Below are 14,763 nucleotides of genomic sequence, written 5' to 3' on the forward strand. Positions count from 1 at the left end.
AAGCCAATAGGAAAGTGTTGGCCCCATAATACGATGGTTAAGTGCGATACAGTGGGCAGATCCCACATGGCCGAATGATTCAGATCCGGACCCTGGGGACTTGAAAAACATGTCAGGTATGTGTACGTATGTGCCCAAATCCTGATGGCATGGAGAAATAAAGAAAAAAGTATTGTGGCATGATCACACCCCCTTGAGGAGTGCTTCCTTTCTCTCTCTGGTGCATACATGTGCTCTCTGAGACTTCGACATAATAAAAGAGAGAGAAAAGGAAAGAGAATTTATAATAGAGCACAGAAGTAATGTGGCAATCTAGTAACACTGTATAAGGTTGAAGGGCATAGAAAGAAAGAAGGCAAGGCGATTGACTAAGATAGTGGTATAACAGTCCAGGCAAGAGCTTCTGTAGTCTAAACCAAAATAAGTTATAGAAAAGAAATGAACAATGTTAAACATAGTGATAAGAGAGTCAACATTTGCCAAATGACAAATATAGGACGATAATACCAACATTTTTAAGTATCAACATTTATTGTGTGTCTATATTAGCAGGCACGATTCAAAATTCTACATGTAATAATTAATTAATTACCAAAACTCTGTGAAGTATTGTTATTTCTGTCATCTCACCAATGAGAAAATGAAGATATAGAAGTAATGTCATTACTGGGGACCAGAAGGTGGTATGATGGTTAAGGCGCTGGACACTCCCACATGGCTGACCACGGTTTGAGTCCCGGACCTGGTGGCTTGCTTTTTCACTATCCTTCTCTCTGTGTCTCTCTCTGGTCAAATTAAAAAACAAGCAAACAGGGATCAGCAGTTAGGGTAATGGCTATGTCGCTGGACTCCCATGTACTTGACCACGGTTCGAGTCCCGGACCCGGTGGCTTAAACTCACGCCGTGCATGCCCAAGATCCCAAGAGGAGAATGGAGGAGAAGGGATTGCGGCGTGGCCATCCCTCCTGGGGGGTGATTTCTTGCTTTCTGTCTCTCTCTGTCTTTCGGGCGAGTGCACGCGCTCTATAGCAATTCGGGCGAGTGGACGCTCTTTATAACAAAAAAAAAAAAAAAAAAAAAACCAAAACAAACAAAACAAAACAAAACAAAAACCCAAGCAAACAAAAAACCATAAATGAACGAACAAATAAAATTAAGTAATTCTTTTAAAAAAAAGTTATGTCATTAGTAAGATAGATTTAAATCTCAGCAGTCAGACTCTAGTAGTCCCTATCATTAACCACGCCAAGTATTATCATTAAATGCAGACCATGAGTTTACCAACTAAGTTCAAATAGGTTTCCGAGTTCAAGTTTCTATCACTTACTCTTTCTAGGCTCCCTTGCCCTCTACTCTTGACACTGTAGTCATAACAATCCTGTTAAAACTTAAGTCATGAAGCCAGCAGGTGGTATAATGGTTAAGGCACTAGAATCCCACATGGTCAACCACAGTTGAGTCCCAGACCGACAGTTTGAGACTCACGTGGTGCACATGTGCCCATGTGCCAAAAATCCCAAAAGGAGAAGGGAGGAGAAGGGAGTGCAGCATGGCCATCCCCCTGGAGGTGCTTTCTAGCTTTCTGTCTGTCTTGTGCATATACCTCTTAGCAATAATATCTCAAAGGAAAAAAAAAATCTTAAGTCACATGGGGCTGGCAGGTGGCATGATGGCTGAAGCACTAGACTGTGACATGGCTGACCTGATGGCTTGCTTTCTCACTTTCCCCTCTCTCTGGTCAAAATAAATAATAATGAATTAATTAATTTAAAGGAGAAAAAGTCAGATCAATTAAGGCTGATAAAACTTGCCACACTGGAGCCAGCAGGTGGTGTGGTGGTTAAAGTGCTGGACTCCCACATGGTTCAAGGATTGAAGGGGGATTTCCCACTTTCTCTCTCTCTTTCTCTGTCTCTCTCCAGTGAGTGCACATGCCCTACAACAACAAAAGTTAGAAGGCAAAGATAAATTTTGTCCAAACAAAGATTTACATTTAAATTTCCTGGATAATATCAGTATTACTTGTGGTCTTACAATCTTATATTCTATATGAAGGAACAATCTGAACAATTAATATCTTTTTATTTTTGGAGAAGTTTTTGCTATAGGGCATGTGCGCTCGCCAGACAGACAGAGAGACAGAAAGTGAGATATCTCCCCCCTCCCCAGGGGGGATGGCCACACCACAATCCCTTCTCCTCCATTCTCCTTTCGGGATCTTGGGCACGCACGCACATGTGCCCAGCGTGAGTTTTAAGCCACCGGGTCCGGGACCTGCACCGCGGTCGACTACGTGGGAGTCCAGCGACATAGCCATTATGCTAACTGCTGGTCCCCAACAATTACTATCTTATTTTAAAAATTTTATTTTTAACTGGCAAATAATGGTTGTATATGGAGTACAATATGACATCTTTTTTCTGGAGAGGTTTTGACATAGGGGTGCGTGCGCTCGTCAGACAGACAGAGAGACAGAGAAACAGAAAGCGAGAAATCACCGCCCAGGGTAGATGGCCATGCCATAATCCCTTCCCCTCCATTCTCCTCTCCGGATCTTGGGCACGCACGCACATGTGCCCAGCGTGAGTTTTAAGCCACCGGGTCCGGGACCTGCACCGCGGTCGACTACGTGGGAGTCCAGCGACATAGCCATTATGCTAACTGCTGGTCCCATAATATGACATCTTAATATGTGTTTATGTTGTGAAATGATTAAGCTAATTAACAAATCCATCACTTCACACTTACAAAAAATTTTTAAGTTCATCTCTTTCATGAGAGAGACAGAGAAGAAAGAGAAAACCAAGCATCTTCAACAGAGTCTCAACACACAACCCCCTTCACATACACTTCTTTTCACGCAGCCAGGATCACGGCCACACATGCGCACATTTAGAGTGTGCGGTCAGCCAGGGTACTGGTGCTGTTATCACCACTGCACCACTGTAGTAGAGCCATATTTATTCAAAACCAACTCTTTCAGCAATTTTGAAACACACAATGCATTATTATTTATTACAGTCATCATTCTATGCAATAGAGCTAATATCTAATGTTTCATCTCTTTCGGCAATTCTTCTGTTATTCTGGAGAAATAAAGTAAACTAAAGTCATCAAGAAAGCCTTATAAATTAACGGAGTGTAAGATATATCTGACGTACCTTCGACTAATCACATCACAGACTGCTAGTCTATTAGTCACAAAAATTCAACCTGAAATGTGAATGAGTCACAAGAAGAGTACACTTTAAAAAATCTTTTAAAAAGAAATGACCTTCTGAAGAGTCATAAGGTGAGGAGGATCAGTTCATAAATGGACGATACTGAGTCTGGAAAAGACCAAGAAGGCCATGATTTCCCTTCTTCATGTACCAAAAGAAAGTTAAGTAGAAGAGAGGGTAGACTTGTACCACAAGGTCCAGAAGGCAAAATCAGAATTAACAAATATAACTTGTAAACGAAGAAACAGCTATACAAGCTTAGAAAGAAATTTGAAATAATTTCAGGACCAGAAGTTGGCGTAATGGCTATGTTGTTGGACTCCCAGGTAGTTGAGAATGGAGGAGAAGGGATTGTGGCATGGCCATCCCCCTTGGGAGTGGGGGGTGATTTCTTGCTTTCTGTCTCTCTCTGGCAAGTGCGCATGCCCTACAGCAAAAATCTCTCAAAAAAAAAAAAAAAGAAATAATTTCATCTCACTAAAATGAACTTGTGCTGCAGGTGTTCAAAGAGTGGCTATTTGTTAAAGAAGAACAAGGAACTCAACTTCAAAAAGGTGGCTGAATGAAATAAGTTGTTCATCCTTTGAGATCTTAAGTGTAGAGATTTCTTTACTTTCACTGACCTAAAACAATTTCCCAAAACAAAGCAATGACCTCAATACCCAGCTTATTGTGTGCTTTCTGTGATGAGTGACAGAGTTGATTGTGTGTGTAGTTTAAACTTTACAATGGTAAATTTATACTGAATTATTTTTTACTATAATGTCACTAAATAATTGTCCTATCGTGTAAGTCTTCTATAATATAAAAAACAGCCCAGGTAAGTTAGATTCACTGTATTTAACAAACAGAAGTATAAGTCAAATATTTCTTTTACAGTTCAGGACTATTTCAGGTACTAATAGCATAACATTAATGTAATTAGATAGAGAAAACTAGGTTGCCTTTAACAGATGACACTTGCTATTTTATGTATTGATTTAATTGCCAATTAATTAATTACCAATATAATTTATTTTTTAAAACACTATTTATTTAATTTTTTATTATTATAATTTTAAAATTTGGCCAGAGAGAGACAGACAGAGAGAAAGTGAGAAAGCAAACTGACGGTCTGTGACTGGAACTATGGTTGGCCATGTGGGAGTCCAGAGCCTTAACCACCATGCTACCTGCCAGCCCCATCAATTTAACTTAATTGGTATGCACTCATCACAGAAACAGAGACAGAGAAAGAACTCCCCAGAGTTCTTTGCTGCAATCTTTGGTTATGCTGCAATCTTTTTTCTCCATTTCTCCATTCTGTAATGGGCACAGAAGAACATGTTATCAGAATTTTTCACACTGGGGCTAGGATTTGAACTGTGGTTGGCCATATAGGATCAGGGTCCCCTTGAAAAAGCACTTAACCACTGTGCTGTAGAGCTGGCCCTAGATGCTATATTTAAAAGAATGTCAAGCAAGAAGATAGTTTTTTGAGGAGAACAAACTACAAAAGGTGACTCATAAGAACTACTACTACTATCTTAAATTTCAAGAGACCTTCAAGATGCAATAAGTTGCCTGGCTAAGCATGTCTTAAACAAACATATATGCCCTGAGCTCACTTTATGATTGATAAGTGGATACTATAATTCCCAAGTTCTGATTGTTTTAGAAAAATTTGCTATAGGGCATATGTACTAACTAGAAAGAGAGAGATAAACAGAAAGTGAGATAGCATTCCTCTCCAGAGGAATGGCAACATTCTCCTCCATTTTCCTCTGGTGATTTGGGGCACGTGCATGCACACACACACACATACACACACACACAGAGCAGGATTTGAACTACAACTGGCCATGTGGGAACCAGGCACCTTAACCACCTTGTCACCAGCTGGCCCACTATTTTCAGTTTTAGCCTTTACTTCTTTCCCAAAATGTCAATGAGCTTCAACAGGAAGAATCTGTATATTTGAGAACATTAAAAATAAATTCTTAATTAATTAATTTTATATTTCTTTCTTTTTTTTTTTTTTTTTCTTGGAGAGGTTTTTGCTATTGGGCACATGTGCTCGACAGAAAGACAGACAGAGATAGACAGAAAGTGAGAAATCATCCCCCGGGGGGATAGCCATGCCACAATCCCTTCTTTATTCTCCTCTCAGGATCTTGGGTACACACGCACAAGCACCTGGCTTGAGTTTAAGCCACCAGGTCCAGGACTAGAACCGCAGTTGACTATATGGGAGTCCAGCAACATAGCTATTACACCAACTGCTGGTCCCTAGATTTCATATTTCTACCAAATGTACAACAATCAAGTTTCAATATACCATACACCATGGCTTTTGAGGTAGTGATCTATCCAATTCTGTATTAACTGTTATGTACTTAGTTTCTTATTTATCTTTGGAATTCATAAATATTAAAGCCTACGTGTTCAAAATATCATAAGCTACATGTGCTATTATGTAATATAAATTAATGTATGTAAATTTTATCTGGAATCCTTGAAACCAAACAAGATTTAGATTTTATTTTTTTAAGTGAAAGGTAACACAGAACATATTTACATTATTATATATACCCCCAGTGGAGTCTGAGGCATTATCCTATAATGAAACACATTTTCATAGCAAAACATATGATTACTCACATGAAGTAGGATACATCGAGACTATAAATCACATTTTTGTCAGTTCAGGTGAGGTTGGCTTCTAAACATTTTAGAAGAAAAACTTCTGGGTTTTGGAATCGTACATAAAAGATTATGGATCTGTGTCCTAACCTCTCTTCATTATAAAACATGAGTAAAATTAGAACGCGTTGACATTTTCATATGCATATTTTATAATCTCAGTGTGATCCCATAGCCTCCTTTGCTTATCTGACTATTAAGCCTCCTCAAAGTTCTCTTTGGATATCAGTATTCAGTGGACTAATCACATGGGAAGAATACTAAATTCTATTAGATACCCATTTCCTCAAAGTACACTGATAAGAATGTTAATTCCACCTATGAAACATGTTTATACATGGCCACGCCACAATCCCTTCTCCTCCATTCTCCTCTCGGGATCTTGGGCACGCACGCACACATGCCCGATGTGAGTTTAAGCTACCGGATCCAGGACTCGAACCGCGGTCAACTATGTGGGAGTCCAGTGACATAGCCATTACGCTGTTGGTCCCAAATATTACTTTTTGAGACATTGTTGCATAATGGAAAGAATTGAGGCTTTTAAATCAGAAGATATAGATCTGAATGATGGTTTTATTATCTATTGGCTATGAGACTACAGGCAAGTTATTTGACTTTGTGAGGTTGTTTTTGCCATTTATAAAGCAGGGATAATAAAATTAGTAGGGATAATAATTAGGTCTTCAAGAAAGTCATGCCATATTTTTCTATGCAAAAATGTGTCATGACTTTTCTTTTTGAATAAAGATTATTTTTCTTTTTTGCTATAGGGTACTTGCCAGAGACACAGAGAAAGGCAGAGAGAGAGAAAGTGAGAAACCACCCCCAGGGGGGATGGTCACGCAGAAATCCCTTTTACTCCATTTTTCTTGTAGGATTTTGGTCAAACATGCACAAGCATCTAGCATGAGTTTCAAGCTACCGGGTCCAGGACTTGAACTGTGGTTGACCATGTGGGAGTCTAGGGCCTGAACCACTATGCCACCATTGGCCCTGTGTCATGAGTTTTCTGATGACCCAATACTTTGAAGCATTACAATGAAGATTAGAAATAATAAACATAAAACACATAAAAGAACAACTGACATAGGGAAAAAAGTTATTAAATTTATTCTTTAAGAGCAAAGGGGGCAGGATCAGCAGATGGTATAATGGTTGCATCACTGGACTCCCATGTAGTTAACTGTAGTTTGAGTTCTGGACCTAGCGGCTTAAAACTCGTGCTGGCCGTGTGTGCGAGAATGCCCCAAAATCCCAAGAGGTAAATGGAGGAAAGGGATTGCGGCGTGGTCATCCCCCCCAGGGGGTGATTTCTCACTTTCTGTCTCTTTCTCTATAGTAAAAACCCCCTCTTCTCTCCCTTAAAAACCAAGAGGGTGGGGGATAGGGCCATTCTTGTAGTATAGCAATTAAGCACTGTGTATAGAGAGCACTGGATCCCAAATAGCCATCTGTAATTGAACCATCTATGGTTCAAATCCCCAAAAGAGACTTGAAAAACACACCACACCAGGCAAGTGTGTATGTGCCCAGAACACTGATGGGATGGAGGAATGGAGGAAAAGAGATTGTGGTAAAACCTTACCCATTGGAGGGATGCTTTCTCTCTTCCTCAACCACTGTAAGTACACATGACCTCTGGCCAATTAAAAAAATGTCTTAAAAAGAAAGGCAAGTAAAGGAACAGTATAAGAGGAAATATTTATTCAGTTTGCTTTATAAAGCTTCTGGGACAGGGTAAGAGAAAAAATTTTAAAAATTAAAACATTTATTTGAAATATATATATTTATTTGAAATATAAAAATATATTTTAATTATTTCTCTATCATTTACAAATCATTGTATAGATTAAAATGCTTTAATTAAAATGTTGATACTTTCTCTAAACATTCAAAAACTTATACCATAACCTAAGACATATACATAATCTTCATATACACTTTCAAAACAAAAATAGACTGATTTTCTTTAGATTCTTTTAAAAAAAAAGATCTATAAGGCATGTGCATTTACAAGAAAGAGAGAGAGAAAGAGAAAATGAGAAGAACCCCCCAGGGGGATGATAATACCACAATTCCTTCTCCTCCAATATTCTTTTTAGGCACACATGCACAGGCACCCCCTCAGTGTGTTTTTTAAGTCACTAGGTTCAGGACTTGGCCATGTGAGATCCAGCTGCCTTAACCATCATACCAGCTGGCTAGCTGTCTGGATTTTTTATTGCAGAACACTTCATAATTTTCAAAAATAAAATCTGCAGCTCTTAAGGTATTGCCAGTTTATCTAGATAAATGAAAACAGAAAGAAAACTTGGGGGAAAATACTCTATTTTCTGTGGCAATTTAGGAAAAATACTTACTCAATTTTCTGCTGCAGTTGTTCAGAAAGTTTTTTATTTTCTTCCTGGAGAGTATTCTTTTCATTCACTTAAAACCAATGTAAAAAGAGGGCACATAATATAGTTATATTAACATCTATGTCAGGCTTTTAAAATATAACATGTTACCATTTATGAAGATGATTAGGTTTTCTATTAGGTCATCGGGAAAGTCATGACATTTTCCTATGTTTTTCCATGCAAAAATATGTTGCAACTTTCCCGACGACTCAGTAATTCTAAGTCATAATATTATTCAAGGTTAACACTACTGTGCAAAACTAATTTATTACTAAGTAATGATTACTACATCTCACACTGTACCAGCTCATGTAACTGATTAACTAATAAATTTATGCAATGCTGTGGGCAAAAAAACTAAAATACTTCATGTACTAGGGAGTATTATCTAATTATTCATACTGAGGACAAAAAAAGCATTCCATCTGGTTACTCAGTCTTACTAATTTCAATTACCACTCAGTAAGAGTAACTTACCTTAAAATAAATTGATCATAAAACAATATAACAATATCAGTATTTTTAATAAGATAAGCACATTTATTGAGTCAAATTTTCTTCCACAGTCATACTCTATATTTCATGAATAATTATGGTATCAGTAATTCAAATATATGTGTCAAAGTAGTATCTATTAGCTTGAACTTACTCTAATAAATTTTCCTATTCATCCTTATTTACTTTATAAAGCAAATAGTCAATTTTGGGCTGTGATTTCCACCAAAGGCAGCACAAAGCTCATCAATGCTTAATATTACATCACTAGTAAGGCATGCATTTTACTAAAAAGAGTAGATCCAAGAAATGAAGTCATAGTAAATAATAATTAACCTCTACCAAAGAAGTTAATCATATTCTGAAAAGTTCTTAATAACTTAGCGGTATATAAATCTAAATATATTTTCTTTCTTTTCTTAAAAAAATATTCAATTAATTCCATTTGTTATTGTGATATTTTAATCTGACCAGAGATAAGGAAAGGGAGAAAGCAAGCTGCTAGGTTTGGTACTTGAACCGTGATTGACCATGTGGGAATCCAGCGCCTTTAACCATCATGTTACCTGCAAGCCCCTAAACATATTTTCTTATATTTACTAAAAAATATTTTAGACTATCTATAATACATAAGGTTATTAAACTATGTTCTGTGGAGGAACTAAAAAAATTTTTTATATGAATAATAACATAAAGGAAAGTAAAACCTCTAATAGAAGAGACAAGATATTACATAAACCTGTTTTATATGACTAGAAGTGACAGGACATTAGAGAATAGAAATAAAAAAATTTCTAAGGAGAAAAAGGTTATTCCGGGCTCTTACAATGATCAGGTAAAGATTCATCAAAGACAGGACAACTGAGCTGAGCTGGAACAGGTGACCACTCTATGCAGAAAATGAGTGAAACAAAGGAAGTCTGGCTATATATGGTAAGTAGTAGAAAGATTTTTGCTTTTTTTTTTTTTTGAGAGGTTTTTGCTATAGGGCACATGCACTCGCCAGAAAGACAGAGACAGACAGAGAGACAGAAAGCGAGAAATCACCCTCCAGAGGGGATGGCCACACCACAATCCCTTCTCCTCCATTCTCCTCTAGGGATCTTGGGCATGTATGCACACGCGCTCTGCATGAGTTTAAGCCACCGGGTCCAGGACTCGAACTGCGGTTGACTACATGGGAGTTCAGTGACATAGGCATTACACTAACTGCTGGTCCTAGTAGAAAGTTTTATTATCAGGCTAAGAAACAAAAACTTTACCTTAAAGATTATGAGCTATCATTTTTCAGTGATGAGTGATGGGAAGGTTGATCAGTTAGTATTTATAACATATATAAAGGTGAGAAATAGCAACAAGATCACAGGTCAGGTAATCATTAAAAGAAATAAGTATTTGAACTAATGGGGGAGGTACAGAAACAAGAAGTAAGGACAGACAGGAGAATAGTTATAGTGGCAGTAGTATTTGGCAATTCATCCTTTGCAGAGATGACAAAGTGAAAGACGACCTCAGGTTTCTGATTAAGACATAAATTACTTGACTTTCCCTTTCCAACTCCAAATGAAATGACAAAATAACTCTAAAAGTAAGTCTACGGTAATAATGAAAGCCAGAAAGGGTGCCAATAGCAGATCAGAACTAAGAAAAAAATACTGTATCATTAAAAGTAGATTGGCTCAGACTTATGGTAAAATCCAAACAAAAAAAAGGCTTTAAAAATTTTCCCCCCAGTAAATCCTCACGTCAATTCCAATATCAGAGGTAGCAAGGAACAGAAACTAATGAATAGGTAAATAAAGGGTTGAGAACAGTTTTTCTGAGGCTAAAGTTTTGCCAGAGTCTGTTAATAAATACTGAGATGTGAGGCAGCAGTAAAATGCAATATTCTGCAAAGATGACCCACATGAAAGGTTCTGGGTTTATATCCAAAGACTATCCTGAGTACACCAGGCTCACACATGTCTGTGAGGTGGGCCCATGAGGTGGGCCCGTGAGATGTTCTCATTATCCAGGACTGGGTAAAACTGAAGATGGATCATGCCATCAAGAGCCTGTTGAGGGAGGGGGAGTTCTGTCTTTGTCTCTCTTGCTCATAAAAGGAATAAATTTAAGAAAAATATTAAGACAAGGACATCAGAGCAGTGCTCCTAAGCAACTCACAGAAAACTCTAGAGAAGGCACCTTCCCACCCAGAAGACAAACTACCCCACATATCCTACAGAAAATCTCTTCTGCCAAGTATGCTCTCTTCCTCCTCTCAGCCACTGGAGTAAGGCTCTTATAAACCAGAACTTGGATTATTAGCAAAGTAGGGACTGTCCCTTAGGTTAAGACTGTATTTAATAAAAACCAATCAATTTAAAAGACATGTATAAATACAGAAAGACAATGAAGAGACAGTAAATACTTGGAAAAAAACTAATAGTTTTTTCATTTAAATTTAAAACTAATCAAAAAGAAAAATCTATTTTTGGGTAAATAGTTTTAATATAGTAAAGATATCAGTTATTAGATATTAGATAACTATATTAGAAAGATTTCAAAGATCTATGGATCCATTGAAAAAAAAATCCTGCCATGATAAAGAAAGACCATCAAAATTAAAAACTTAATATATGGGATGAAAGCAAATAAAGTGACAGATGACAGAATTACAATTTCCTAAGTGATTCTTCTAGAATTCATGAGAAAAGAGCACATTTACGAAGAATAAAACTTAGGCAGCATGAAGGATGCAGTATCTTCCTAATGAGAGACCAGAAAGGAGGAAATAGAAAAATAACAGAAACAACCTCCCTGGGCTAAGCAAACTCTTGAGGGTGGTAGAGTGGATTAGGTATTCAAATAGTTGTCTTAATACAAAACACCTAGATCCTGTATAAAAACTTAATTTTTATCAAATTGCTAAGCTCACAGGAAGAGAAATCCAAGGGACTCCCATATTACCACCACAAACAATAAAAACTAACCAGAACTGTTAGCTTCAACCCAAGCAGTGTTAGTAAGCAGATAATGGTATCAGCACTGCAATTAGGGGGAGGGACTAAATCTGAGCTCTCTAGTTTAAGCCTGAACACCTGAAATGGAATAAAGGGATCCTAATTTACTTACCACTAGAGTTGGCAGAAGATAACTCATAGATTCCCATGTATTTCAGGTAATAGTTATCTCATAGAGTAATTAAATGTTTAAAGATATAAAATATGAAATTCTCAAAATAAACACACTAGAAGTGATTACAACAAATGAGTACATAGACAAAATTGAGATACACTGGGAAGGGAAAAAGGCAGGCTAGAGAGAAAAAAGTGGCATAAAAATCAAGGAATTCTGGGGCCTGCAGGTGGAATAGTGGTTAAAGGCACTGGATTTCCACATGGCTGACCATGGTTTAAGTCCTGGAGCTAGTGACTTGCTTTCTCCCTTTCCCTTTCTTTGTCTCTGTCAAATTAAAAAACAATAACAAATGGAATTAAAAAATAAATCTAAAAAAAAGGAAAAAAGGAATTCTGAATTCTGGGGTGGTAGCAATATATATATATGTGTGTGTATATACACATACACACACACACACACACACACACACATACATATACACATTTGGAGAGATTTTTGCTATAGGGCGCATGTGCTCACCAGAAAAACAGAAAGATAGAGAGACAGAAAGCAAGAAATCACCCCAGGGCGTGTGATGGCCATGCCACAATCCCTTCTCCTCTATTCTCCTCTCAGGATCTTGGGCATGCACGCACAGGGCCTGGTGTGAGTTTAAGCCACTGAGGCTGGGACTTGAACCATAGTCAACGGCATGGGAGTTCAGTGACATAGCCATTATGCCAATGGCTGGGTTGTTTTATTTATGACTAAGAAGTCAAATTACATGAAATAAAGATAAAACCAAAAAGTAAATCAGAACATTTTCCAGAGGAAATTTGTACCTTGCCTTAGAACTGGAGAGACTTTAAGGCCAATATGAACAGTATTTGCATAATCTTATTGTACCCTGTTTCTTATTAAAATAAGCATGAAATTAAATCTACAAAAAAAGTGAAAAACAACATATGAATTTTTACCTTAATAAGGAAAAATACATGTGAACAACCCATCTGATTATGAGTAATTTACTAATAGATTTTTAACAGTGGTACATTATTTTTAAAATATTTAATGAAGGAAGTAAGGAAACTCACTAAGTTCTGTAATAAGTTTAAGATTCTGCTGCCGGATATTTTCAAACTCCTGCTGCTTTTTCCGCATATGTTCTTCTGTTACTGCACAGCGATCACATAATCCTGCTCTTAACCTAAGAAACAAAAACAAAAATATTTTTCATCTACTAAAAGATATTTTCTCTTTTTTTCTTTCTTTCTCTCTTAAATGGTAAGAGAATGGGTGTGTACAAGAGAAATGAAGAGAGAGAGAGAGAGAGAGAGAGAAAAGTACTCTCAACAGGGTCTATCACGAGCTGGCAGGTGGTGTGGTGGTTAAGGCACTGGAATCCCACATGGTTGACCACAGTTTGAGTTCTGGACCTGGCAGCCCACTTTCTCACATCCCCTCTCTTTTTCTCTCTACTCAAATTTAAACCCCCCCCCCCAAAAAAAAACCCCAATAAATTAAATTTAAAAATTAAAAAAAAAAAAAGACAGGGTCTATTATCCCCTTTCCTCAGCCCTCCAGCTCAAGACCTTGAGCACCACGAGTGTTTTTTAAGACAACCCAAGGATATGAATCAGTGGTTGCCCACAGCACTATAGTCCAATACACTCGGCACGTTGGCTGGGACAGAAGAGTTTCTTATGTTTGAATTCCATCACTTTTATACTATATAAGATCTAAAGAATTCATATGGCAAATATAGTAAATATCAACTAGATTAACGATATAATAATTTTAACATATGTATGCTAATACAATGCTACAATACCACTTAAATCTGCCAGTTTAAAACGATCCATGGGGCCAGCAGGTGGTGTGGAGGTTAAGGTTAAGGTACTGGATCCCACATGGCCAACTAGGCTCAAAACCTAGACCTAGCGGTGATTTCTTACTTTACTTCTGTCTTTCTCTGTCTCTCTCTAGCAAGTACATGAACCCTATGGCTAAATCCAAAACAAACAAACCAAAAAATCCCCTCTCTCAAAGGAAGCTTAATTAATTAGGAAACTGATCTTGATTTTACTTATCATGGTCAAAATATGAACCACTATTCAGTACCAACAAACCAAATTATAGCTTAAAAAACCTTGCATCTGGTTGGCTCAGCATAACATGACAAATAGTGAGTTGTTCAATAAAGTTGTTTTAGTTCAACGAATAATAAACATCAAGGAATACAAAGAAATAAATCATCTTGTATTTTCACCATTCAGAAAAACCATTATTAGTAAAATTCACATTGTATTGTGTTAAAAAATACGGATTATAAAATAAATACTTGTGAATGCTGAAAAAGGAAACACAGCTGACTCTTTTTTTTTTTTTTTTTTTGAGGGGTTTTTTGCTATACGGCATTTGCGCTTGCCAGAAAGACAGAGAGACAGAGACACAGAAAGTGAGAAATCACCTCCCCCCCCAAGGGGGATGGCCACACCACAATTCCTTCTCCATTCTCCTCTCGGGATCTTGGGCACACATGCACATGCGCCCGGTGTGAGTTTAAGCCAACAGGTCTGGGACTTGAACCGTGGTTGGCTACATGGGAGTACAGTGACATAGATTAGGCTAACTGCAGGTTCCACAGCTGACTCTTAAAAATCGTGAGTTTGAAATATGTGCATCTACTTACACATAATTTTTTTCAGTGAATATATTGGAAAAGAGTACACCACTACAAATGCATTTTTTCTTCTTTGTGGTTTTTTTTTTTTTTTTTGAGAAATTTTCTGCTATAGGGCATGTGTGCTTGCCAGAGAAACAGAGAGACAGACAGAAAGTGAGAAATCACCCTCCCAGGGGG

At 37.4% G+C, this 14,763-nt stretch overlaps 1 protein-coding gene across 1 annotated transcript in view; it reads right to left on the bottom strand.

Annotated features, from left to right (window-relative positions):
• RBBP8 (RB binding protein 8, endonuclease) overlaps positions 1-14,763 on the bottom strand; it is an 89,031-nt gene that overhangs the window by 47,364 nt on the left and 26,904 nt on the right. Inside the window, 2 exon segments of the mRNA XM_014588986.2 lie at positions 8,268-8,334; positions 12,995-13,107. Coding sequence (XP_014444472.1) covers positions 8,268-8,334; positions 12,995-13,107 — 180 coding nt within the window.

Source organism: Tupaia chinensis, unplaced genomic scaffold (assembly GCF_000334495.1).
Source record: "Tupaia chinensis unplaced genomic scaffold, TupChi_1.0 Scaffold000320_2, whole genome shotgun sequence".
In the NCBI taxonomy this organism is placed as follows: Eukaryota; Metazoa; Chordata; class Mammalia; order Scandentia; family Tupaiidae; genus Tupaia; species Tupaia belangeri.